This window comes from Taeniopygia guttata, chromosome 1 (genome assembly GCF_048771995.1).
Source record: "Taeniopygia guttata chromosome 1, bTaeGut7.mat, whole genome shotgun sequence".
Lineage (NCBI taxonomy): Eukaryota > Metazoa > Chordata > Aves > Passeriformes > Estrildidae > Taeniopygia > Taeniopygia guttata.
Window position 1 is genome coordinate 22,192,618 of NC_133024.1, and position 27,132 is coordinate 22,219,749.

The following is a 27,132-nucleotide window of genomic DNA, read 5'->3' on the forward strand; positions in this document are numbered from 1 at the left end:
TTTCTAAATTTTAATTGCAAGTAAGACTCTATATTAGCATCAGTTGTGATTAGGACAGATGAAGTGTTGAAAAAAAATAAAATAATTGCTATAAGCCAAAATACTTAAATAATAATGTAAAAATAATCCCAGCTGGACTTGTCAGTCCTTTTAGGTAGCTGAGCCTGGGACTATAGTATGCAGATACTTGTTCTCTGCCAATTAGATTGATGGGATGAGAAGCCCATGCTGCATGATCCATACATTCCTTTAATCAATACAATATACTTCCTATTTATATGAATGTGCCACTATAGAAGTCTCCCATATCTGGCAACCACAACCAAGCAAACATTTTCTTCCTAGAGCAACTAAAGTTCTTAAACAAGAAACAAAAGCCATACTGTGATAAACCCAATGCCACCGCCATGGCTGCTCCGGACGTGTTTCTGATACTTGGTTCTCAGGTTCTGGAGGATCACCTGGTTGCCTGCTATATACCCGACAGTATCTCTATCCATTATCATCAGGTTTACAGGTCTGGTACAGTCATATCCAAAAGAATGTCTGGGAACAGTCCAATAAGGAAAATATTAGACACTGGCTTTCTAAACAGTTTACTAAATGAATAAAATGTTTAAACTGAAATTGAAATGGGAGTACTGAAGCTAGTGACTAATCCTGATGGCAGGAGATAATTTTCTTCAGTACACAGTGAAAGTAAAATGTATCTTGACTCTATAACTGAAAGGAAGGCACAACTAAAGGCCTACTGAAGTTATATCCCATCTTTTCACCTCCACTATGGGTATATCTCTTGCTTCTGATCATTTGGAGCGGCAAGGAATTAATATTTTATCTATGTTCTCATTTCAAATGAAATGTAAAAGATGTGCATCAGATTACGAGGACCTGTTCTACAGACAAGAGATCAAACCAAGCAAGTTTTCAAGCTCACTTCTTAATTGTTTACAGGCAGATGTAAAAAAGGGAAAATCCAGTCTTCAATAGCAACTGAACTGTGTCTGCAGACAAAACCATCAGCATATATAAAAGTCACATATCTTATGCTACCCTACTTGACCATACCTACCAAAGAGTTTATTGTAGCTCTTAACTGATGGGCACCACTTCCTTCATTCCATTAGTTTAGATCTTCTAAGCACCAGAACACAAATCTACCTGGTTTCTTCCCCACTTCTCCTTTACAAAGCACACAGGAGCTCTTCTGCCCTCCCCTCAGCTTCTTGGGGAACACCAGTGTCACTACAGAGAAAGGGAGAGCTTTGCAGGCGTATTCTTACGCCAGTCTTCTGCCTGGTGACATTAGCTTCTCAGGAGTACTTATGATAGGAAGCACTATGCCCAGTAAGAAATGTTTAAGAGGTCAAGACAACACTTTAAGACTAAATTCACCCAGGATCTTTACCTGTGTCTCAACCAAAGGTATCCTACTAATGCCACAAAGGCTACTCCAAATTTGACCAATACAATTTTGAGAAGGTATATTAAATACCATTAGCTTTGAATTTACACAAGCTCAACAGAAAGGATACTTAAAAATTAGAAGGTCAGTGGGTATCTCAGTGTCGTCAGTGGCATATGGTCCTGAATATACATCTTCATACGTGTAGAAGAAGGTTTCAGCTATTTTCTTTTTTACCTCCTCAGGCCTTTTTTGTGGTTCTGAGGATACTTGACTATTATCTTCATCATCCAAATTTTCTTCCCCACCTCACAAATGAGAACATAACAGCAATTTATACTCACCATATGTTTTGGGTTAGTTGCTGATATTTGCACCTAACCGTAAAAGGGAAGGAGTCATAAATCTTTTCCCCCTTTGACAGAGCAATCAATACCTCACAGCTCAAAGCAAGGGTTTCATGTCTTAGTAACTACTTATCCTGGCACAGTCTGCAACAAATACTCCCTCAGGCTTTTAAAAACTTCACTGGAAATATTCAAAACTGAAGAATTTAAACAAGAAAAATTTTGAGACCGTTTGAAAAATACTGGGTTTTAAACCATAAGACTTACTATAGCAGTTCAGTTGAGGTTTGCTTCATATTTAGGTCTCCATTTTAGAAACCAAACACATTTTAAAGTGTCTATTTTCAGTAGATATTGAATGCATATTGTTACACAAAACAATTATTAAAATCTCATATAATGGACCACCAGAAGACACCACCGTCCTCAAGAAAGCAAACTACTAATGTGTGACCCAGTGTAGTTCCTCACTAGATTGCAATGCACAGTACTGTCAACTTGACTTCCAACTAGCCATAAGCACTCACAAAAAGTAGTTTGCAGCTGGTTATCTCAGGTTAAATCTATTTTGTAAACATTTCATGCTGTCCTGACTGCTTTCTCTCCCAGGTGGGCCATGAGAAACAAGCAAAGTGGTCAGAGAGCAGCCAGGCAAATAGCAAAGTTAAGCCAACTGAAACGGAGAAGAAATATTCAATCACTGTAACTGACTACAGTCTAAGGTTGTTGGCTGTTCCTAATAATAACTAAAAACAATGAAAGTACTGCGGGCTTTAAGTTTGTGCCAACATCTCCTCAGTGAACACCAGTTTTCAGCAATGCTCTCAATGTCTGATTCCATTTGCTCCCCTTCCTCCATCCTGTTGCTTTGCAGTTGGCGATTCCCTTGAAACACTAGTTTTGTTTTCTTTTGCAAGGTATAATTGGTACCACCCTCTTAGGTATAAATTCCTTTGACTAATTTGCTCAAACAGACCATATTAAATAAATATATAGTTCTAAATAAATATATGGTTCTGTAGTAGTAAAAGAATCTCCTCTGTCCAACAACAGACTTCCTGCTGTTTAGCCTTGTGTCAGGAGAAGTTTACTTCCAAAACCCAGCAATTTAAAACTTAAGAGAAGGAAAGAAACAAACACATCTTATAATAGAAAAACAAAAGATGTAATAGTAAGATCAAACAAATGCCAAAAGTAATGCAGCAATGCATCAAAAAAATCCTTCCAAAGTGGATTTGTTACTCATGCTACCTGGATCTAGTGTGTTAGATGATATGCAGGACACCTGAAATAGACACTGGACAGGCATTTCAAGATGAAAAATATGTTAAAAAGAAAAATACTGGCCTCTGACTGAAAAAGTCTGGTGGAGTTAAAATCTGATTTCAGTATTACCTACAGAGACAGGTCTAAGCAGAATTTTCAGGGGAAGGACTTTGAGAGCTCAGGCACAACAGGAACAGCAGGCACGGGGCTTAGTCCAGAACTTCACCATGACCAGAGTAAAAATAAAATTTGGCAACACCAAGAGTGGGAACTGGAGCTGAAGTAAGAAAGGGGTGAGTGGTGGAAGAAGGCAGAAGTTACTGTTGGTTCAATACTGAAGTCACAATATTACAGGGAAATACTCACTACTGAGATCTTCCACTGCATCTTCTACTGGTTCCCCTTCCATTGCAAAAGGTGGATGTCCTCTCTCCCTGGCGGTGGTAAAGACAAACCTTTAGTATTTTATTTGCCATTTAGACCATTCTCATTTCCTCTCAAATGCTTTGAGATTCCCAAAGATGGTATTTGTCTTCTGCCTGTACACAAATATGGAAAACCCAGAGATATGTCCTACTTTGCAGAGTGAATTAATTGGTTCATGTTTTAGGACTCCAGGCTCTGAATAAATTGCTACAGCAAGACTTTGATCTAAATACTGTGTAATGGTGGGAACTGACATGATTTAAATGTTTTGAGCTTCTCTTTAATGTACTGGGATGAGATCTGCTTTTGAGATAACAAGGCTATTCCTTCACCTTTGTGGTGGACTTCACAAAAATAACTGGAGATAGACATTCTAAGATCACCTATGTCTTAAATAGAAAAGCAAGAGAGATGAATCTTTAAGAAAAAAAGGGCTTTCTTCAAAACATTTTATGATGATGGAAAACAAATTTTAAAAGTTAACACAATTTTTTTTTTAATTAAACAGCTTAATAACACCACTCCCCCATATGATTTTCATCTTTTAGATCATCTTTTTCAGGGTGCTACAATTTTTACTTGTTACTATTTTCCTCTGAAGTGGAAGAGGTCCAAATTTGTCATATAAAAACCAAACACACTGACCATTTTTACAAAAGCCTCAAAAAGAAGCAAAAAAGCATGCTCTTACTCTAACTTTTTTCTGCCTTTTGATTTCATAAGTGTTCTCCATTTCCAAATGAAACACCTTAAAATGCACATTGGAGCAACTTTGCATCAATATTACAGCACGAAAACACTATCCAAAATCAGAGAATTCAGAAGTTGCATATAAAGAAACTGAATACTCAGAATAATATGGACAGGATGCAAGCAAATCCTTCTTAATTTGTAATCATTACTTTGATACCATTAAGAAGTCCCTAATATTTCATTTCCTGTTTCCAGCTCTGGGTCAGAATCCATTTGGAAAAAATATTTTGAGGAATTGCAGGCTTTTTTGATATTTCAGGAAAGGCAAAGTGTTCTAACAAAATGCCACCCACAAGAAGAACAAAGAGGACAAAGAAATATTTCAGATATGTCATTCTTATTGTTATATAGCCAATCTTCACCCGAAAGTCCTGAGATCTGCCAGAATCTGACTTTCCTGCATAATTTCACATAAGAATTACAAATGAACTTTTATGCCTTAGGAGTGCTGAGAAAAACTTGAAAATAGACAAGCAGAAAGTTTTACATTTAGAAAACCAATGAAAATAAAACAAAACATGGAAGCAATATATCTCAATATATTTAAATGAAATTCATGAGTTTTTACTGGGGTAACACAACTGGTGTCACTGAAGTTGAAGAAATTGTTATAGACTATTTGCATAAATAGATAGTGGAGTGCTCAGAGACTGAATTCTAATTCCAAACCCAGTAATGACGTGTTCAATTTGTATCAGCCATTTCACCTCTGGCTGTCTCAGTTATCTCCTGTGAAAAATTAGATAATAATACTTACCCATCTTAGTAAAGTGTTTTGATATCCACAGAGAAAAGAGCGATAAAATTTCAAATTATTATAACTAATTAGCAATCATTTATCTTCTAAAAATTAAGACTATAATAGTTTTCATTATAAATTAATTCCTATCTGGAAAATGCTTTAGGCTGAAAGAGGATATGAACATTTCCGCTTGCATTGATATCTAGGTTCTAGTTAAAAAAAGATACTGCAATATCCACTGTGCACATTTTTGTGATGGCATTCAAGCACTGTGCCAAAGCAAACTCGAAATTTAAGGACTCAGAAGAGGTCCAAGGGGATAATGTGTCTACTTTGGCTGTAGATTCTGGGTTTCATGAGTTGGCTGATCCTGAAAACTCTTGTGCAGGCTCACCATGGCAAAGGCATGCATCTCTCTGAATGTTGATTTTATTTTCCTGGGGGGAGTTGGCAGGTTTTTTTGCAACAGATTTCCTAAATCAGAAAGATTTAAGCCTTTTGATACTGAAAACTGAGATAGCAACAAGTAGAACTGGTGTGACAAATCTAGTGAGAAAAAAAAAGTCAGCAATCATAATTTTTCTGCCAATGCCTGACCCAGACAGTACATTTTCCTCCTAGTCCTGGTAAATCAAGACATTGACTTGAAATACTGTACCAGATCCACATGAGTTTCATCATTTCCAAGAACTCAGGAACTCTTTCCAAGTCAGGTTATCCTTGTTTCAGTGGACAGTGCTACAAGCTGGGAATTTCAGCCAAGTTCCACTTTCTTTCAAATTGCCTTTTTCTTAGCTATGTTCTCAAAAGCCACAGAATGGAGAAATGTGTTCATTCATGTATATAACTTCAGTTATTTTAAAACTTAAATGTTTGTCAATTTTGCTGCCACACAGAATCTTTATATATGGAAGCCACTTAAAAATTCTCAGTAAATTTGAATACTAAGTGATTTCTCATCTCAGACAATTGTCTCATTTATTCAAAAGACAGCATAATTAAATTAAATGGGTGTTTATTTGCTAACACGTAAACAAATTCAGTAAGATGACATCACTTTCTTTCTATTTTGTCATCCTACAGTTTTCTTCTTTCCAGAAAAGATGTTTAAATGTGTAACCCTCATAAATACAGTTCTTGCCTTCATAAACACTGTGACTGACACTTCAACTGCATAAAATACAGGAAATTAAATAATGATCAAATGCAGCCTAAAGTTTTACTTTAGAAAACAGAACATATCTAACAGTTATTTTAAGCTGTCTCTACCCCACCATTAACTGTTTAAGTGTGCTTAATTGACATCACCTATCAGCTTTTACATCCACAGAAGAGTGATCACCAGTTCTGACCACTAAATCAGTTTATGTAGAAACTATAGGAAACTATAGGCAACTATTACTGCAGAATAAAACTGCAGTGCTATTAATACCAGCAAAAAGCAAGAGACTAAAAAATTATCTCTACATTGTGCTACTCATGCAGGATTTATTTTTCTGGTTCATTCCAAAATGTGTTAATTTTTTGGTAGAAAAGCTTTACTCACTAATGGGAAAAAAGAAAAAAAAAAAGGAAAAAAAAGGAAAAAGAAAACTTGGTCTTTCTTTCAGGAGAAATTGTATTATTCCTTTAGTTGTTTTCATTCCATATGAAAGAACTCCGTTTGTCCCAGGACTTCCAATCCTGACTCCTCCTAGCACTGCACTGTGAGCCTTCCAGGCTGCACTCTTTGCTCTTTCTGACCTGGGGGTAGCATTGGTCTAAAACACAGCTGCAGCATTCAGGTTTCATGAGGGGCGTTTGCCACGAGGAACTCCATACTGATCATCTCTTCCAGGGTGAGGCATCTTCTTCAAGTCTAGCTCTGCTTTGGATGTGTCTGGTTTCCTCCCATCTGCCAAGTTCTGTTTTTTTAACTCGCTTTCAAACACAGTCTCCTCAGCACTGTTTTCTGAATCTTTCGTTTATTTTTGAAAAACAGCAAACATCTGTCTCAGCACTCCTTTTTACCTTCAGACCACATCAGCATTCATTGGGCCACTGATGAGTACAAAATAGGCAAACAGGAGGGTCTTGCAAAATTTACTTTTGTTAAAAAAAATAAAGTCTTATAGTGTTTATATACAGAAAGAAAAATATCCAAGTGTAAATCAGGCATAGAAACCAGTGTTGTCTATCATTATCCATCAGCACTAGAAAATTAGTAATAAAAGTCAGTTTAGGCAATCAACCCAAGATCCCAAGATAAAAATAAAAAGTACTAGAGAATATGGCTGCTCTTACAACAGCTTGAAGACTTGCGAGCAAAAAGTATCAATTCTCACAGCAGTAAAGTATATAAATTATTTACTAGTCAGAGACTGAGACAGCAAGGATAAAGCTACAAAGCAGGATCTAGACACATTTTCTTTATCATAGTCCCATTGTCTCCCTTCTCCCTCATCAGACAGAGAAAAGAGATGGGCTGGAGCCCTACTATCATTCTCCCTACTATTACTATGTTGCACACATGCAAAATATTTTCCTATTTTACTAGGAGAAATAAATCTAATCTACAATCTTACACCTAAAGTAGCCCTCTGTTTGATCCACATATCCTAGCTCTGCCACATGCAAGCAAAAGTTTCAAGTCTATTAAAGCCTGCCCTGTGAATAAAGGTTACCAGGTTTCAACTAAGCAGAAATAAGAGCAGGTGACATCACCAGTTACTTATTAACTTACAGCGTAAAAAAACATCATAAAAATGAGTATGAGAAGAGTACCACAAATGCAACAGGCAATAAAATTAACTGCCTCACACACGCTAAAGAAACCCCAACAAGTCCCACATTTCAGATAAGTACGGGACGGTCTATCCTAGCTGTAGAACATCATTCCTGCGTAGCGGGGATAGCAGAGGGCAGGCAAGGGGCACCTGGCGCTCCGCAGGGCGGGCAGGGGAGGGAGCTTCAGCGGGGCCCTGGGGAGGGTGCGGGCACAGAGGGGCTGCGGGGGCGTGAGGAGGGGGGTTCCGGGAACAACCCACGGCACCGGCGGGCCCGCCGGGGGCGGCTGTGCCCGGAGCGGCCGCGGCCCCCCTCAGCCCCGGTACCTGGACCCGGAGCGGCCGCGGCCCCCCCCACAGCCCCGGTACCTGGACCCGGAGCGGCCGCGGCCCCCCCCACAGCCCCGGTACCTGGACCCGGAGCGGCCGCGGCCCCCCCACAGTCCCGGTACCTGGACCCGGAGCGGCCGCGGCCCCCCCACAGCCCCGGTACCCGGGCCCGCTCCGCCGCCCGCTCCCGTCTCCAGGCAACCACGGCGGCGGCGCAGCGCCCGGGGAGCGGAGCCAGCGGGCGGGTCGGTGGTGCTACCGGGCCAATTGCAAGGGACGGTGGTTGTTTTACTTTGGATTGTTCGTATTTTTTCTTAAAAGTAGCCTCTGCTTTGGCCACGGTTGTGGTCCTTTCAGAGCTCAGCGGGAAAATTAACTTAGAGACAGGTCTTGAGGAGACCTGCGCCAGAGGAGGTTTAGGTTGGAACTTAGGAAGAAATTCTTCACAGAAGGGATGATTAGATATTGGAATGGGCTGCCCAGAGATGGAGTCACCGTCCCCGGAGGTGTTTAAGGAAAGACTGGACGAGGCACTCAGTGCCCTGGTCTAGTTGACATGGTGGTGTTGGGTCACAGGCTGGACTGGATGATCTCGAGGTCTTTTCCAGCCGAACCGATTCTGTGATTCCGTGAATTCCCCAGACGTTCTTCCCGCCCGCAGTCTTTAGTGTGCGCTCTCGTGCGCCTCTCGCTTGCGGTGCGCTGCCCCGGGCGGCGCAGCTCGGCTGACTTCCCGTTCACCTGTGTGCTCAGGTTATACATATATATATATAACTTTAATTTTAATACAATAAATACATGTTTTGGAATATATATTTTTCATTTTACATATATCTATTAAAAGCAGCTCTTGAAGCCTGCCGGTATTTTGTCTGGCATTCCGGCGGAGGGTGCAGGTACAGAGGGAGGGGACTGCAGCCGGCGGCAGCGCCCGGCCCACGGACAGGTGCCACGGAAGGGGAGGGACAGTGGGCGCGACGTCCCCGGGCGGAGGAGGAGGAGAGCGCGCCATGGCCCCGCGCGGGCGCTGCCGGTGGGCGCTGCTGCTGGCCTGGCTGCCGGCCGGTGAGTGCGGCCCGGGGCTCACGGCCCCCTCCGGAACCGCGGCCGGCCCTGCCCCGGGACACCCCCGCGGCGCAGGGTCTGGGACTCGGGAGGCGCCCTCGGGTTTCGCCCGGGGTTACGGTGGCGCGGGGTCGGGGCAGCGGCGGCGGCCCCGCGGTGAGGGGAAGGGGCGGCCCCGTCCGGCCGGTCGCTCTTCCCCCGCGGTGCCCTTTCCTGCCCGCGGGGCTCTCCCAGGCTCGGTGCGAAACCGTGCGGAGACGAGTTTCGCTCCCCACAGGTGCGGCTGACCTCTCTCCTAAGAGGAAGTGGCCTCCTGCTTCCTGGCAGCCTCCAGTATCGGTGGCGTGCGGCTGGGACCTGGGCGCTGGGCACGGACACGGGGGGATCCCCTTTGGCCTCTGGCAAACGCCCAGCCGAGCTTTTGCTGCTGGATCAGCAGCCTCAGCCTCTTGGGGGTTTCTGGGGTAGCTGCAGTGCTGCTGCACCTGCTGGGCACCTGCTCGTGTGGGGAGCAGGAGCTCACCCCCCTGCCCAGGGGCGGCCTTTAGCCAGCAGCGTTCACTCTGCCAAGCTTTGCGGGTTGCCTGACAGCTTCCAACCTCGTCTTGGAAATAAAGCGGTCATTTCGCTTCTTGGATGCCTGGGTCTTGGCTGATGATATGGCTTTAAAGTTCGGGTTTTCACAGAGAATCGGTAATGGAAGCAAAAAAGTATAGAGGGTATGCTTGTTTATTGTCTTGCTTGACAGCTGTGTTCCTGGGAAATGCTGTAGCCAAAACTTCGCTACACTGGCTCCAGAGCTTCGTGTCTTCACTGCAAAGCTATAGATGTAGCCGAAACTTACTAGATTGGTGGTGTCCATATTTGTTCTTTCCAACCGGGATAAGAAATAGAGCATCCTGCAGTAATGCAGTACATGTTTAGGAACCAGTTTCAGTTTGCAACTTTTTTGTTTTCATGGTGAAGGGTTATGAGAAACATTGGACATGCAGCAACATCTGACTGTTCACCAGGGAGGAACAGTAGGTTTTCAACCTCTATAGAAAATAAGGAACTTACCTTTCAATTCTGGCTGTTTTGCAGAACAGAGGTAATGAGAAAGCATCCCTTCCATAAAGAGATGCGGGTTTTGTTAGTAAAAAGCACACAGTGTTTTTGAATGTTTTATTCTTGCCAGAGAGATGCTGTTTTAGGAAAGTCGTGGAAAACGTTCTGTTCCCAGAATTCATAGGGGTTTCATTTAATTGACACTGAGATCACAGTTTTGCCAATCTTGAGAGTTTGAATTGGTTTCTTATGATTTTCTGCATTAAGATCCCAGAGTCAGCTATTTTCACAGTGAAAGCTGGAACAAGATGTGTTGAACTGCAGTGCTTTTGAGTAAGAGCAACTGTAACTACCTGTCAGCTGCACCTTGCTGTGCTACAGCATTGTAAAAACTTGTTTTATCTAGAGGTTACAGCTCCTGGTCTTTCTGTGTTTAAGTGCATGTGTGTGTATATCTTATTTTTCAGAAAAGCCTTGGGTTCAGGGGTTTCCCTGGCTCTCCCTGTGTTTGTGTGGTATTCTTAAGGCAAATGAGTTTGCTCTGCTTGTGCTTTCAGTTGGCTGACGAGGAGTCCCGTTTCAAACCAGAAACTGAGCAAGAGCTGCATTGACAATACTCTACTACAGAATGACCTGTTGAGGCAGCGTGCACCTCTGCAGCATCTTTTCCACAGTGTGGAAACTGTGTGAGCTTGTATTTGCCTGCAATGTAGTGTGGAGGTGGCAGCCTAAGAAGACACTGAAAGATGCTCAACAAAGAATGATGTTTGCAGTTGTGGTCCAGATGCTACTACATAGTAGTAGCAACTTGTTCTCTTGCTCTCATCCTGAAAATGTGGACTAGAGGGAAAATCTTTTAATGTATTATAAAAATGGAGTGTTGGTTCATGGAGACCACTGTACATCCCACTTTCCTTCCTACCTATCCCGCTGTTGTGCTCCACAATTAAGAAGCAACTAGTACAGCACTGCAATCCCTGCCTGGTTCTCTGACATGTATTCCAAACACAGCATCCCACACTTGCCCTGCACTGTTGGTATTCCCTTATCAAAGGCAACTGGTGATAACTTCGCTATTGTTAATGACAAGCACAACTTACTGTACTATCAAAGTTTAAATAAGATAGAGAAGTTTCTGGAGTATAGCTGAACTACAGTATAGCTTATGAGAAGCTGTGTAAAACCTCCTTGAGTGTGTTCAGCTGCTTGGATGGAAAGTGCTGTAGAGTTTGTTAGAATGAATACATAACAAATACATAATGATAGCTTAATTTAAAAGGAAAAAAGGGGGTAATTGACATGTGCTGTTCTGAAGTGGTTACAAACAATTAACTGCAGTGCTACAGCCTGAAAGTTGTATTGTCTTAATCCTGGTCACCAATAGATAACATTTGATGAGTGTCTGAGCAAGACCTTGACAAAATTCATTTGGTGTTTATACAAACATAAGGCACTGTAGAAATTTTCTTATTAGGATTAAAAGCCAAGGAAGTCCTATCCCATGTGCTTCTGGGACAGTTTTCATTATGTACAAGGAGAACACAGAGTGATGTGCTGCATAATGGCTAGTCATGCTTTGGAGAAAATAATTCAGTCTGTAAAGTGGGCCAACAAAGCTTTCTTCTGTCAGAGAAAAATGTGGCTCCTGTTCTAACCAGGGTTTGTAACCCTGGATGAATTCGCCAGAGGGGCTGGGAGGTCTGTAGGTGCAGGTCCTGGATGGGGCCCAAGGAGATGGCCTTGGGTGGTTGCTCTGGTGCAGATGGTGTGATGGGCGGCCTTAGGAGTCTGTGGGCTGATGGCCTCCTGTGTTCTTGTTTGCAGGTTGCCTCTCTCTCCTGGTGACAGTGCAGGATGTTGAGCGTTACACCACCTTATTTGCCACTGTCATCCTCAAGTGTGACTACAGCACCTCAGCACAGCTGCAAGACGTGGTGGTGACCTGGCGTTTCAAATCCTTCTGCAAGGACCCCATCTTTGACTACTACTCAGCCTGTAAGTGTCAGGCTCAGCTTCCAAGGAATCCCCCTTCAAGTGGGAAGAAAGGGGAAGGTAGACTCGCTGGGGTAGTACGTGTTTTTGACCCCTTCCTGTGCAAAATCCAGGTGGTGGCATTTCCCTGAACTCCAAGGAAATGCAGGTCATGTCTGTGATTTCCTTTGAAATATCAAGGCCTTATGAGAGCGTAGAAATCCCATCCAAAGCAGCTCTTTTGTCCTCCTTGTCATTGACTCAGAATACAGGACAGTTCATCTGTGGTTGACACAGGTCAATCTTGGCAGCCCCATCTTATGCTTCAGATGTTTGAAAGCAAGGGCCCTGCAACAAGTGGGCTTTAGGATTCCATGGGGGACCTGTGCCTTGGAGGTGGATACCTGTGATCAGATTTCCTGATTTTAGGAAATAGAAGAAACACATGCATTTTGAAGGGCATGCTAAGTAATAACATTTAGTAGTGGTGGGAACACTTCTTATGCAGACATTCTGGTGCAGGCAGCCTTAATTCAGGGGGGTTTAATATGGTACACAAACTGCAGCCCAGGATAACTGCTTGGTCCAAAAAGGTGATGATCCCTCTATGTTTAGTGTTGGTGTGGCCTCAGCTGGAGTATTGTATGCAATTCTGGGTCCCAGGATTTGAGGATATTAAGGTACTTGAATGCATCCAGAAGAGGGCAAGAAAGCTGATAAAAGGCCTGGAAGACATGTCCTGTGAGGAGCAGCTAAGAACTTCAGGCTTGTCTAGTTCAGGAGAAAGAAGACTGAGGGGTTACCTCTCTGCTCTCTACAGCTTCTTGAGAAGGGGAAGTGAAGAGGGAGGTGCTGCTCTCCTTTTCCTAGTATCCAGTGATAGGATGTGTGGGAATGGCTCAATACTACATCAGTAGTATACTACTTTATATTTTAGTCAATCCTAAAATGATCAGACACTGGACTAGATAGCCTTTGTACTTCCCTGCCAACTGAACTATTCTGCTCTGCTCTATTGTTTGTAAACCCTGCAGAATGTTTAGGTAGTCAGCCATAGCAAAACTGTAAACTTAGAACTGAGCTCACAGTGGGTACTTTGTGCCCAAACTCTCCTTTATGCAGTCTGGATGGGTTGGTTAGGCATGTTACTGAGCACTCTACGGCCTAGTCCCCAAGCAGGTGGGTCCCTGGCTCAGCTGATCCCAGCAGAATGTGAGTACTTTTAGCCCAGACTCAAGCTCATAGTCCCCAAAAGGGACTTAATGCTCCATTTTAGGTATGGAACTGAGCGTTTGACAAGCTTTGCCCTCATCTCTCTTCACTGCAAGCTCTTAACAGAAAATGCTGACTGAATCAGCCATTTCCCCAGATCTCAGCTCCTAAATACTTGGAAATTCAATGTTGGTTTATGGTGTGAGTCTATCAGAAGGGTATTGTACAGAAATTACCTCTAGTCCTCCATTAATTCTCTTGTGTGTCTTTACATTTAATCCTTTGCTGGAATCAGCTGATGGATTGTTTTCTGTCTTTATGGACTCCACATGTAATGGGATACAGGAGGGAAAGGGAGACAATCCATAGAACAGTTCATGTATGTCTGGAGATTTTGCTTGGTAGATAAACACCCTTTTGGTTTAGTTCTAGTACTTCTGGGTGTTTTATGACTTTTTTGCTTTCAGCTTCATTCTGAGAACTGCCTTCCAGCCTACCACCATTAGCTTCTTTCTACTGTTGTTCTTTCAGTTGTGAGTACAGGAGGCTTCTCCTCTGCAGCTCCCACATTCTCAAAATCTCTGCCATTCCTGTGGCTCTACCTCTGTTTGTTTTCAAGTACTCCAAAGCAACTTACTGGTTTGAGGCCATGGTTTGTATTGCTAAATCAAAACAACTGCACACAACGTACTCAAGAATTTCTCTACTGCTCAAAAGAGAGTAGAAACTGGTCTTTTGAAATAACTTTTGCTGTCTCTGATGATGTGTGTTTGCAGCATACCAGGCTGGTTTAGCCCTTGGCCAGGACCCCTCTAACGACTGCAATGACAGCCAGCGGAAGGTGCGCATTGTCATCCAGAAATATGGGCAGAAGGACCCTGTGCTGGGCATCGACTACCAGCAGCGAAAGATCACCATTCAGAACCGTGAGTGACCTCCTAGGCAGGCAGTCAGCTCAGGAATTATCCAATATCTGGGTCTACTAAGTGAAACATAAACATGGCTAATGTCATCTGTAGCTTATATACTGCACATGGTAATGGAATAAAAGCAGTTAAAAGTCCTGTCCCCAGCTGGCCTAAGGGTGTTGGAGGCACTACAACCTACGGCTGAGCTGAGGACGCCATAGCATTTTGCTGAAGAGCACAACAGCTGAGGAGCTCAGAGGCTAGAAGACAGTTCATTCTTCCAAGTGCTGCATAATTGTCCAGGTGTGCTATATGCTCCCTGCTGTCCAGGGACCAATAGCTATTACACCTGCCAGAAGAGCCATTGGGATTGCTGACCTAAGAGGGACAGTGATCTGTGTTCCAAAATCAGTAGGGTTGGCTTCCAGCAATACAGAAAACGTGGGCTGTCATTGAATGAATGCTGTTTGTAGGAGTTCTCAGTGGACTCAAATGAGATTGTTTGATGGTGATGGCTATGCTTGGGAAGAGGGGAGAGGCAGTACTCTCTGTCTCCTGCAGGCAGAGGGCTCTTTTCAGGTGGAGCCTGAAAGTAGTGTCTGTCAATCGCAAAGAACCCACTGACCTCTCAGTCCCTCTCCCGCAGGAGCAGACCTTGTCATCAGCGAGGTCATGTGGTGGGACCATGGCATGTACTACTGCACTGTGGAAGCACCAGGAGATACCTCAGGTGATGCGGACAAAGAGGTTAAGCTGATTGTTCTCCGTAAGTGCCTGTGCTTTGTTGCCAAGATATTGCCTCCTGTTCTCCTTCACCCCAAGACATCTCCAGCAGTGGAGAGGTGCTCAGTAAGCTACCATGGCCAGATGCATCAGGATCAATCCTTTTTCTCCCTCCTTTTTTCCACAGACTGGCTCACAGTACTCCTCATCATTCTTGGTGGCCTCCTCCTCCTTCTGCTGATCGGGATATGCTGGTGCCAGTGCTGCCCCCAGTATTGCTGCTGCCACGTCCAGTGTGGCTGCTGTCCAACACGGTGCTGCTGTAATCAGAAAGGTGAGGTTCAAGCAAATGTGCATCCATTGATGGCTTCTGTCAAGACAGAAGCTTGGCTGGGAGCTTGCTGGGCTCCATTTCCTCCCTTTTGCTTAGCATCCATATAAACTGAGACATTTCTTTGGCCAATGTGACCTCCGAGACCAGCTAATCTGAAATTAGAGAAGGGGATCTCAGATACATGGAATCTGTCCTGCTCTTCTGTGTCCAATTGTCAGAAGTTTCTCCTCACTCACACCTTGTTACCAGCTTCTCTCACACCATCCAGCACACAATCAGTTCCCTTGTCTGAGTAGCTCAGGAATTTCCTTCCTGTTTTGTGGTTCATATGCCTGTGCATGTGAGAAAGGCAAAGGTACTAGTCCCCAAACTAGTCTTACTTTCAAGTATATTGCTCTGAGTAGAATTACATAAAAACTGGAAATTTTTTATCAGCATGATTTTTCAGAGCTGTTCCTTCTACTGGAAAAAGGTCTGGTTTGTTTTTCTTTGGGGAAGGAAGTGAGAAGAAAGTGGAGAAAGATGGTTTCTCTTGCTGGTCAGCCTTGCAAGTGCATTCTGAAGTTTTGAGGGTCAAAAAAAACTTTGTTGTCTTTGCTTTTATCAGTAATAAAGTTTCTGCAGCCAGACCCAATTTTTTAAATAAGGCTACTGTTTGAATTTTGGCTTTTAATTTCATGTAACTTTTATATTCCTATAGCTGAAACTTGGTTAGCAGCAAGTAGACTAGTCCCTCTGAAGCTTATACAGTCTGACAGTAACAAAATACAACAAGTAAGTTTATTTATCATTGAAATCCCCGGGTTCTTCCCCAGATGCTACAAGGAAAGGATTTGTGAACAAGGATCTCTGTTTCAGGTTTACCTTTACCTTCAAAACAGCTATTTATTATAGCTTAGGTGTTAGTAAACTGTAAGATTTTAGATTTAAGCTTAATTCGCTTAGCTCTTGCAAAGAATTAGCAGAACATCCCTTTTATTGCTAAAACCAAAATTAAACATTGGAGGCCTTACAGGTTGTCATGTAAAATGTGTAGTGTTGAGGAGTCTGTGAAAATCTGGCAGAAAAATCAGCTTCTGTGGAGGGGGAGAGAGGTGATGGAGATGGGAGACTCACACCTCAAGAATTCCTAGTTCTCAGCAAAAAAGAGATTCAGAGTTTGTGTGAGCTTCATCCTGTTTTTCTGTGCTGCAGGTTACAGTTCACTCCAGACTGCTGCTGTTATTTCCTCCTGTTAAAGAAGAGGAATTCTTGCAGAGTTTTCTAAACCTCTCCATGTTCATGAGAGAGGGTATGGACAAGTCCAGCCTCCTTGACTGGATGCTGGATTCTGTGTCTGTATTTTCCATCTAAGCTGCCGGCGCTTTGTATCCACTTTGCAAAGGATCCATGTGGCTGCTCCTCTCTGATAATACTGCCAAACTGCTTCTCTTTACTTCTTCCTGCCTCTGACTTACTATTTTTTCCAAGAAATGAACTGAGGCCTTAAAAAACACAAGAAGATAGATTCAGGGGACATCTTAAAAACAGTGCTGAGGAATAAGATTCCACACGGCTAAAGAGAAGGCAGAAATCTTCACCTGTGTAGGATCACAGGGTGAGCGTGGGTGCTTCCTTCCCCGTCGCTGGCCACTAGAGGACAGCGTGGATCTGCTGAACAGTCACAGGTGCCAGTGAGGCAGGATAATCCTGGGTGCTGTGAATCACGCTGTTAACGAGAATGGGTTTGAACCGAGCAATAAATGGAGTGCATTGTTTGAGTAATTCAGGATTGATGTACAGAAATATTAGACATACCCCAGGAGCAAGCCAATTACATTCACTGTGGAAAACTCTTAGAAAAGCCCATCAGAGTAAATATACGTACGACTTCCTTCTGTTCCTATCTGCTCCTTTTCTGCAGTGGACTTCTTCCAGTAATGAATCAGGGAGAAAATAGGATATACTTGCATCTGGGTATCACTACGTTGCAAAATATTTTATTTTTATAATTGGCCCAAGCAGCTTTTAAAGTCTGTCAAAGGTGAAGAACAGATTTTTCCAACAGAGAGTAAGTGGAGGGAGCAACACTTTCTGGCAAAGCAGGGTAGGAGTTTTGGAATTAGGGTAAATCTGACTTTGCTCAGATAAATATGTTCACCTTAAAAAGATCTGTAATTTCTGTTTTGCAGATGGGAATTCAGAATATACATTGGGTTCAAATTGCAAGGCAAAATATCTGGGGAAGGAAGAAGGCCTGATGGTAATGGAGGAAGACCAGGGCTAAATCTGGATTTGTTCAGCTGTAGGGAGGAATCAGGAAATGACAGGGAGAGGATAACTTTGGTCCTAGTGACAGCCTTCCTACCTTAAGAGGGAGAATGCTAAGCAGGTGTGCCCACAGGTGCTGATCTCTTACTCCTCAGGCAGAGTCCAAGGTCAAAACCCCAGGACATATACTCAACAGGATTTAGGACATTCTCAAAGTAATAACTGGAGGAACGAGAGAGGGAGAGATAAGGCCTTCCCCTTCTATTTATCCTTTCTAGTCTTTCTCTCATCCTTAAATTTGAAATGTAAACTGGAAGGATATCCCTTGGGACAAAAACCAAAAAAATATTCAAGTTTGACATAAAGTTCTTGGAAGCTGCTACCTAAGACCACACAGCTTTGAGGATACCAGATTATTAGGATTAAAACCCCTGTGGTTTCCAGCTTTTAGTTCCCTCTGGTTGAAGCCAGACTGGAGAGAGCGAGGGAGTTTGCAGTGGAGAATTAAGTGGAGCTGCATGAACTGGGGAGAAAAGGAAGGATGTGTTGAGGGGCATGGTCAGTCCTTCTTTTGCTGCAGGTCGTGCTCTGGATAAATCCAGTGAAACAGCTAAAGGAGGACATGTTTAATAACTGGAGTGCTACTTAAAGTGGAGAGTTTAGTCCCAAAGAGTGTGCAGCATTAAATGCTGCCTACTGCAGTGAACCCAGGGGACAGAATTAACTGGAGCTTAGCTGTAGCCTGGTTTCTTAAAGAAGCAAATCTTATGCAGACAACTGGTCTGTGTGTCCCTTGTCTCTTTCCCTCCAATAGCTTTTAATTTCATCAGCCAGTTTCAGCCAGATTGATGAGAGGGGTAAAAGTCTCAAAGGCAATTATGTTCCTATCTGTTTCTTGAACTGTAATGTTTTGTTCATGCCTGACCAGACAAAAGGCTGCAGGAAAAACTTTCACTTCTGAAACTCCAGGAAAGCCACAAAAGAGAAGTTTTTAAAGGCACTGTTGCTGAAAATCTTCCGCCCGTAATAACAGACAAACCAGGCTTTGTAAGATCAGGGACTTGCAGAATTTACTTGCTTGTAAACTTAAGTTTTGATTGTTTGTGATAGAAGCAATAAGTTTCTGTAAGATGTTTATAGGTATTCCCCCAAAAGAAGCAGCAATGAGGTATGGTTTGAAGGCAAGTGAACTTGTCTCTGTTGGGGAGGTGAGATAGAAATGCTGAAAAAAGAGAAGGGAAATTGGAGTCTGACCCCATGAATTGGGATCTGGAGTTAACAGTGGTGGAAACCCTGTGAAAGAGAAAAATTTCCACTTTTTGCTCTTTTGGCAACCTGGACATTGCTGTTGAGAACAGGAAATTTTGTTTCTTCATTGCTTTGACCACACTGTCTTAAAGGATTTAATTTTAGCAGTAATACGGAGGTAAATTATGGAGTGACAAGAAGAGTGGTCAAAAGACTAGAAAGGGAAAAGCTGGGTAGTGCACCTCTGAGTGCCCTCATTGTGAAACAGAGAGAAAATGATGGAGTATAAAGTGGAAAATATGATCTGGACAGAGCCCACATAATGGTGGCAAGGAAAGATCTCATTTAGTGGGAAATCAAAGCCAAAAGGGGAAGGACCAGGATAAGCTGAAAGAATTTTGAGAGACAGAAAACTGTTGCATGTCTTGATGTACAAAACATTATTTCCCATCTCTCTGCAGCTCTACTCTATAATGACAGGGCAAATAGAAGTCTTAGTTATGTGCTGCATACTTAATCATAGTGTTGTTTCCTAGATGCTGGGACTGGAATCAAAATGTTGGGCAGTAAAGCTTTTCTTCTGTTTTATGTACTCTTTTGAAGATGTACAACTCTGCATTGGAATTCCCTGTGCTGTTTTACCTTTGTCATGCGGTGAAGAGAGATTTTTATTTTGTGAATTTCCTGTGTCCAAAGGCTACAGCCTGTGAAGCAAAATGGTGTGTGATCTGCAAGCTGTGCACTCTGGGAAGGTGCTGTAAGCTTTCTTTTTCTTTTACAGTGCTAGAACGGCACCAGTTCATGAAGCGGGCTCAGGCACTTGCACCTTGGTTATCACCCAACATGTTCTACGGAGCTGGCGACAGGAACTCAAAACTTTCCTCTTACCAGCTGAACCCCCTGCTGCAACAAGGTGAGACCATGGGCATCATTTCAGAGGGAACTCAGGATGAGAAACAGGTAACTTCTTCGAGAAGTTCAGCATTGAGGCTTTAGCCTCTCTACCAGAAAAGAAAGATGTTCCTAGCATGACTGCATGTCCTAGAATGACAGCTCTGCCACATCCGCAGTGCACCATGAACTTCTCTGGGTTCTTAAAAATAGCCTGTTACCTTAAGTGTCGTGCTGGGCTCAGTGCTGGGCGAAGCTGTTTAACACTAACTAAGGTGTATCTGTGCTACACTCCAGCGACTGCAGGGTAAATATACCCAGCTTATCTTGCTTTGTGTGGCAGAGGAGGGTACTGTCTCTTTGTTCTGCTGTGCTGGTCACGGTCAACTCCTTATAGCCAAAACTGACATGACAAGTGAGGTGCAATTTGTTTGAGTTCTTATCAAATGTCTAGTCTTCAAATGATTGAGGGCAAACTGCCTTCTGTGCAACAGATCTAACCCGCATGCAGCAAAAAATGAAGGACTCTTTAATGAGCCAGGAAGAATTTTCTTCTCCATTTGTTGCTTATATCTGTACATATGAGTGTGTGTGTGTGTGTGTGTGTATGTGTGCATACATATAAAATTTTTCTTATTTTAATTTCTTTTTGCAGTATTTCTTCCAGTTCAATGAAATGCAAAAGGAAACACTATGGTCTTTTTCTGTTTTTTTGTAAATAAAATATGGTATCAGTGCTGTAGGAAAAAGTGTTCCTCTAAATACATAGACTGTATTTCCAGGTATGCTGGACTTCTTACCTCTGTACTGCCTAAAGCAGGTTAGAACATACTGCAGCTTATTAGTTATTACTCTTTGCACCATACCTCGATTTCTCTGGATGTGCTGGTTGTGGTGCCTGAGACTTGTGCAGCTCTTGCAGTGAGGTGGAGCAACAGAAGAGAAGCAACTCAGCCAGGATCATGAGTGCAGAAGGGCCTTCTCTTCAGTGTTTCCTCTTGACTTTCTGTTTTCTCCTGTGCTTTTATCCTTAGATGTATCTCTGCAGAACAGTCTTCCACTGGTGCAGCCACAAGCCCAGCTTTCCCATAACAACGGAGTTCTGGACTATCTGGAGTCTGAAATCCAAAACCTGAACACGTCCCAGCTGCGGCCGCCCTCCCACCAGCGGCAGGCGGTGCAGCCCAGCTTGCTGTCCTCGCTGGGCTCCGACATTGTGCCACCTCCTCTTGCCGACCACATCTCCTCCATCCATGGGAGCAGCAACTCCTCACGGCCACAAAGAGCTGCCCGCACCCCCAGGCTCTGGGACTCTGCAGCAGAGGACAGAAGGGAAAACCAGAGGTGGCCCTTGCCTTCCAGTGGGGATTCTCATTCCAGCTACAGTCAGGAGCCCTGGGACAGGCAGCGAGAGAATCATCCTCAGAGGCAGAGGACAGGTGGCTACAATGGCAGGCCTCAGCACTCCAGACAGGATGTGTCACCCCCACGCCAAGCTGAGAGGTGCAAGGGCAGCAGCAATTTCTATCTGGAGGAGACCAAGGAGCGCTCCAGCCACCATCGCGGTGGGAGGCAGGAGCCTGGGGGAAGGCGAGAATATGAGCACCATGCTGGGAGGAGCAACTACTCTGGCCAGAGGCGGCACAGCTACTCCCCTCCCTCTTCTCACAGGGGCTCCTGGAGCTCCTCAGAAGAGCAAGTCCGTGTGCCGGTGTCAAACCGTAGGCGGAGGAACCGCAGGTCCCGGGAGTGGCCAGAAGAGAAACCCCCCAGTTACCGCTCCTTAGAGATCATCCCCGCTCAGGACAAGAAGCACAAAGGCAGCGCAGGGACCCGCTCGGTGAGTCACCTGCCTTTGTGCTTTCCCATCTAAAGGAAAAGCTGGGGTTTAGGGAGTCAGAGGGAATGTTTTCTACTTTCTGTAGCCTATTGTCTTTCAAACAGAGGCCAAGGAGCAAGGAGTGCTCTGCACAGCATGGTTATGAAAAGGCTGCTGAGTACCAGCCTTTTGACAGGCATTGCCTGCATGTAGTGTGCTCAGGGGCAAAATAAAAAGTCAAATCCGTGGAAGTGTTCAATGCCAAGCTGGATGGGGCCCTGAGCAACCTGGTCTAGTGGAAGGTGTCCCTGCCCAGGGTAGAGGATTTGGACCAGGTGATCTTTAAGGTCCCTTCCAACCCAAACCATGCTGTGATTCTGTGATTCTGAAAGAAATTAAGTCCCCTACAGGGTGTCATGTTATATTCCTGTTCCCATTCACAGGCTTTTCGGATTCCGTGTATATATTGGTGTTAAAATAGCGATTCTGGTACTGACTGGGGAGAAAGCACTTCCAGACTAGGCAGCAGCATCTATCCCTCTGTAACCATCTCTGGTGTAGGTTTACTTCTGATTTATTTTACAATGTGCATGATATTTTTAAGATGGCACATATGGGAAAACATCCATAAAGCTACATGAAATAGGCTTTCAGGTCATAGGTTGCATGGATGAAAAATGTGTCATTCTCTAGGCCAGGTGGAAGAGGATGGCTCCCTTGTTGGGACTCCGGAGAACTGAACATACATTATGTGGGCAGTCAACAGCTACTGTTCACATCTCTTCTTGTCAGTTTGCACTGGGACTAGACTTCAGGCAGCACCCTAAGTGTGATAAGCTTCATATCCAACAGCTAATCTCTAAATTGGACAAGTGTATTCCCCCTGAAAAAAATGAAGATTCTTTTAAATCAAAAAATGTTAAGTGTTCCTTATCACACATATGCAGAATTTTACCAGGTGGGAGTATTTTGAGGGGTTGTATGCTGCACATTACCATTGTCCCTTGTGTGTTGTGGAAGGAAGTGCAATTCTAGTTCCAGCTGGAATGTGTTTATGTATAAATGGTTTTTATTATGGTGCTCAGAGCAGGTAGGAAGACATAGGATTTTCTTTCCTCATTCCTTGTTCCTGAATCTTTTATTTTCTCTTGCAGGACAGAGGAAGTTCCCACAGTGGAAGAAGCATAGTCATTTAATGTCAGTACTGGAAGAACTGGACTCCCACTGGACTCCTCCTAGTTTTTCTGTTATTTAGGTTGGCATGGTTGCTTTTGACTGAGCAGATAAACAGCAATAAAACGTTGGGCTAAGTTCTAATGGGCTGAGGTTCATTGAAAACCTTCTAGTAGAAACAGCGGATTTCTTAAGTAAAGAGTGTATTCCCAGTCTTTACGGAGAGATACCAGTTCTGATTAAGTACAGTGACACTGCTAGGAGCCCAATCTGTAGAAGGCTGGTGCAGGTTCCAATATTCACGGAGTTGTAAAGTCACAAGACAGTAGAATAATTTCGATTGGAAGAGGCCACTGGAGGTCATCTGATCCAGTCCGCTGGGAGCTTTGTGGGGGGAGGCACAACATCTAAGGCCCTTTGTTGTGCTTCAGAATGTGGAATGTTTGTTGCTTCCGCCTGGCTGCTCAGCATCGCTGGGACAGTGGCTTTCTTTTGTCCCCACTAAGCCTCTCTCCCAAAAGGGAGGCTGGTGGTGTAATAAGGTCTCATGGGCATGTCTGCAAATTGTTAGCTTATCTGCTCTTTACTTACTGAAAGAACCTTTTCTACTTTGAGCTTAGACCTTAGTGCCTTAAAAGATACTTGTTCTAGCCTTTCATCCAGACTTGAATTTATTTGTAAACTTAAAAGGGCTAAATTTACCAAGATTTGTTCTTCCCTACAGGGACTGAGCAAAGTATGACTACTCTCCTTTACACTATGGACCAGAATCTTCCTCAGCTCAAGGAAGCATGGTTTTGGTGAATATATCTTGCCTAAGCCACGTACTCTCTTCCATACATTTTATATTCTCCCTTTCCTCTCCATGCCATGTATCATATACATGGGGCGGGATAAAGGACTCTGAAGAAGTCTTATAGTCACCTTTTTTACTACTGTCCTTGATCTTTACCCTGACACTTACAGCAACCCTGCATGTGTGGTGCATCTGATCTGCAGCTGGATTGTTGGGTTTCCTCAGTTCTCACCCTGACACTAGAATACAGAATTTCTCTGTGCTTTGAGACCAGTTGTGAAGGAGAACTTGTCATTTCTCCTTGGTGAAATTAATCCACTATTTTAATTTGAAATGTGCTGGAGAAAGAGAAGCTCTGTGGATGCTGGCTGCTTCCATGGGAAACTGTCTTGCCAGAGGCACGTCTTGGATTAAAGAGACTCCAGGTTGGCAAGGAGCTTTTGGAGAATCTTGTGAATTATTTTGTAACCCAGAGGCACTGGAGATTGGCCAGTACCAATTACTATCTTGCTTAGCTTATTTCCCAGCTGGTGCCACATGGGATCCCTGCTACTGTTTGTTTTTAATGTCCTAATTACTGATGTGCTTATGCTTTTCCCTGGAAGACTTGGAGAGACTTTCACTTTGTCCACCTCCTTTTTTTTCTTTTCTTTGCACAATGATGGGAAACATCACACTTTGAATAAATGGTCCCAGTTGGATATCCAGTGCAGTTGGTGGTCAACCCAGGGCTATTCCGGGGTGCTCATCTTCCTACAGTTCCTTGGCTGAACGTGCTTATTTGTAATTCCTGCCTATGGAGATAAAACAGGAGGACTAAAGAGCTTCTCTAGTTGACTTTGTTTCAGCACTGGAGGCCTTCTTTTTGAATACAGAAGGTCTCTTTGCCCACAGCTGATGGATATCACAAAAAAAATTTTAAAAGAGCTAGAAGAGTAATTCTAATATTTGAATTCAAGAAAGGAGGGTTGTAATTAGCATAGTACTTGTCTGCATTAGGTCCAGACTGAGCAATGTGAATTGACCCATGAGTCACATTTGAAATACAGGGAATTGTGTTTGCAGAATTTGCAAAGCTAGGATCACTCTTGAATCTATCATCCACTGTCTGTGGATAATTTTTTTCTAATTTTATGATGTGCTTAGGATTTTATGAACTACCTTTTTGTATGATGGACTGATATTTTTATTAGTTAGGAGGCATTTATGATGACTGCAATGACAGAAAATTATATGGGGCTGCTTCTTTCAAAACTAGCAACAGTTACATTAGCTTTACCCTCTGCTGACTTTTAGCAGATAGCCAGCGTCCTGCAGATTCTACCCTTGGAGGCTGAATTGGTAACTTGGAGTTTGATTCTCTCCTTGTGCCTCCAATAGGTTCATACATCATGCAAGAGAACTTCTTCCTCTCCTAGGCCAAATGTCCAGTTTTCAGGAAAGGGCTGCCTCTTTCTCCATCAAAGAGTAGAGGCCTGTGGTGAGATCCCGAGATAGTTGCATGGAATGAGTTCACTTTCCTTTGCATTCAAATGTGTACAAGCTAACACGTATCCAGCAAGTTTTCCCAAGAGCAAAAAGCCACTCACACTGCAAGAAAAGCAAGATGACTCTCTTTGTAACAGGAGCAGATGCTGCAACTGCTGGAGTAAGAGCACACTAACAGCAGAGGTGGTGCTTTCTGATCTACACCTATGAAGGAGCCCTCCATCTTTATTTGTTCCTCCAGTCCCCATAATTGAGCTAGGGTGACTAATTGTGGCTTGCAAACACAATTCACAAATTGTGAAATCTGAGGGGTTTTATCTATATCATACTTAATTTCCTCTTCAGTTACTTTGTTCATGTTTATAGAAACATTAAACAAAACTCTTCAGGGAAAATTTATTGTAGCTCTGTGTTAATTCTGTAATTTCTTAAATTGTGACAGAAGCAGGTTGGGTGATCCAGCAGGGAAGCAGAAATGATACCAGGCTTACTGGTCTGCAGACCACTGTGGTTCATAAAGCACCAGTTGGTGGGCTGTGAAATAACGACAAAGGAAATTGTCTTTGCGTGCTTTACAGCTACAAGCGAACAGGAAAGTGGGAAGGAAATATCAGCTTTAGATGCTTATTTCTGATTTTAATTGGCTATAAATTAAATACATTGTGGCAGCATTGCACAATACAACATGGACCCTTTTCTATAAGGTCACGGGGTCTTTGACTTTTTAAGAGAGAGAGAACTGAGTAGCTCCAATACAGCACACTGAAAGAAATAACAGTAGGAAATATTCTAGCCTCATTCTTTCTACATTGCAATCGATTAATGGTTCATTTTTTAGCCATTCCAGAGAGCTGATGTTCATATGTCACCTCATTCATGAGGGAAAAAGTTGAGTATTTCACATATGGGAGTTACTCCTATTCTAAACTTTTGTTCTTCCATTCTTGTTGAAAGAACAAGGAATATACCTTACCCCCAAAGAATGAATCTTCTGTCTCAGATAAAGTGCCTTCATAGCCACCAGTGTTACCCTAATTTAAAATAATGTAATGAGTAAGTGACCATGCCACACACAGCCAGATAAGGTCACTGATGCTAGTCAGCTGCTTTCTACCTCAGACAAGAGATGCATAAGAGAGATAAAGAGTAATGTAATTTTTCTTTGATTAAGAAAATACTTGCAATATCTGACTTTCTTGCTTATTTGCAGAGCGCCCTGCCATTCTGGGATGCCATTCCAGGAATGGGGGCAAGGGCTGATTCTGTGCAATCATTGATCTGGTCTTGGCAAGTGCCCATTTGGCACTAGAAAGTGCTGAAACACCCAGTTGCTATCTCTGGGATTGTATTCGTGATAGCACTGCCTAAAGTTAGGCTGACTTCAGGGCCAGGGAACTTGCCATGTGTGATAGCAGCCACAATGCAAAGCTCTTCAGCAGCATGAATTAACACACAGGGCAGCTAAGTCCCTTCTGTTACTACCTCCTGCGGTACATCAGTTTAAAACACCCACTCAGAGCTTCCCGTTTGTTGACCTGACATAAGAAATAAAATGAGGTTATCTTAAATTAACCCCTTCAAGTAATGACTGCTCATTCCTGTTTCTGCTAAGTGTAACGCCTATGATGTGCTTTGTGCTGGTCTTCTAAATGTTATTCCAGCTATAAAAGAAGATTATAAATGTGTGGATTCTGTTCAATGACTGTAAAATGTATAATTGAAATATAAGTGAACTTTCAACCAGTTGCTCTAGTGTGTTCTTCCTCGGCCATAAATTGCTTTTTAGTGTTTGCACCAGAAGTGGAACTGAAAAGTGTCTGTTCTTATTTCTTCAGTTAATGTTTTTACACATCAGTAAGAGTCTTCTGTTGTTTTTTTTTTTTTTTTTTTTGGACAAAAATTCAAAATGGTTTGCTTGTATGTGGGATTTTTTTTTCCCTTTTTTTGGGAGACTTTTTAAAATTTGTTTTTCTAAGAAAAAAGATCATTTGGATAAATACCTAGAGAGTGGGAAAATGTCTGGAAACCACTGGCAGCCCTCTTCAATGATGTGACTCATTGTAGCTTGGCTGCCATGTCTGTAAAATGAGAGCACTTAACTGTTTGGTTCTAAAGCACTTGGAGCACCATGAGAAGAAAAGTCTTCTAGAAATCTTCTTTAGCTGATAAATGA

General features: G+C 43.1%; 2 protein-coding genes across 11 annotated transcripts in view; one reads left to right on the forward strand and one right to left on the reverse strand.

Annotated features, from left to right (window-relative positions):
- Window positions 1–8,278, reverse strand: part of CFAP44 (cilia and flagella associated protein 44) — a 42,287-nt gene extending 34,009 nt beyond the window's left edge. For 6 of the 10 annotated variants that reach the window (XR_012054309.1, XR_012054321.1, XR_012054320.1 and 3 more), the window contains exons 1-4: window positions 8,157–8,278; window positions 3,385–3,452; window positions 1,536–1,713; window positions 384–546 (exon numbers count right to left, since the gene is read on the reverse strand). Coding sequence is in view for 5 of the 10 variants with exons in the window: in XM_072925089.1 (XP_072781190.1) it covers window positions 384–546; window positions 1,536–1,713; window positions 3,385–3,427 (384 nt within the window). In the remaining 5 variants the exon portion in view is untranslated. Of the gene's footprint in view, window positions 1–383; window positions 547–1,535; window positions 1,714–3,384; window positions 3,453–8,031 lie in introns of those variants that run through there. The other 4 variants (XM_072925092.1, XM_072925087.1, XM_072925084.1 and 1 more) reach the window with 3 other exon arrangements.
- Window positions 8,279–8,982: 704 nt separating this feature from the next.
- Window positions 8,983–26,702, forward strand: ILDR1 (immunoglobulin like domain containing receptor 1). Its single transcript, XM_030265658.4, has 8 exons — window positions 8,983–9,099; window positions 11,971–12,141; window positions 14,106–14,255; window positions 14,884–15,003; window positions 15,148–15,294; window positions 19,574–19,705; window positions 20,718–21,523; window positions 22,657–26,702. The coding sequence occupies exons 1-8, from the start codon at window positions 9,045–9,047 to the stop codon at window positions 22,696–22,698; spliced, it is 1,623 nt and encodes a 540-aa protein (XP_030121518.4). The 5' UTR covers window positions 8,983–9,044; the 3' UTR covers window positions 22,699–26,702.
- The last annotated feature ends 430 nt before the right edge of the window (window positions 26,703–27,132 follow it).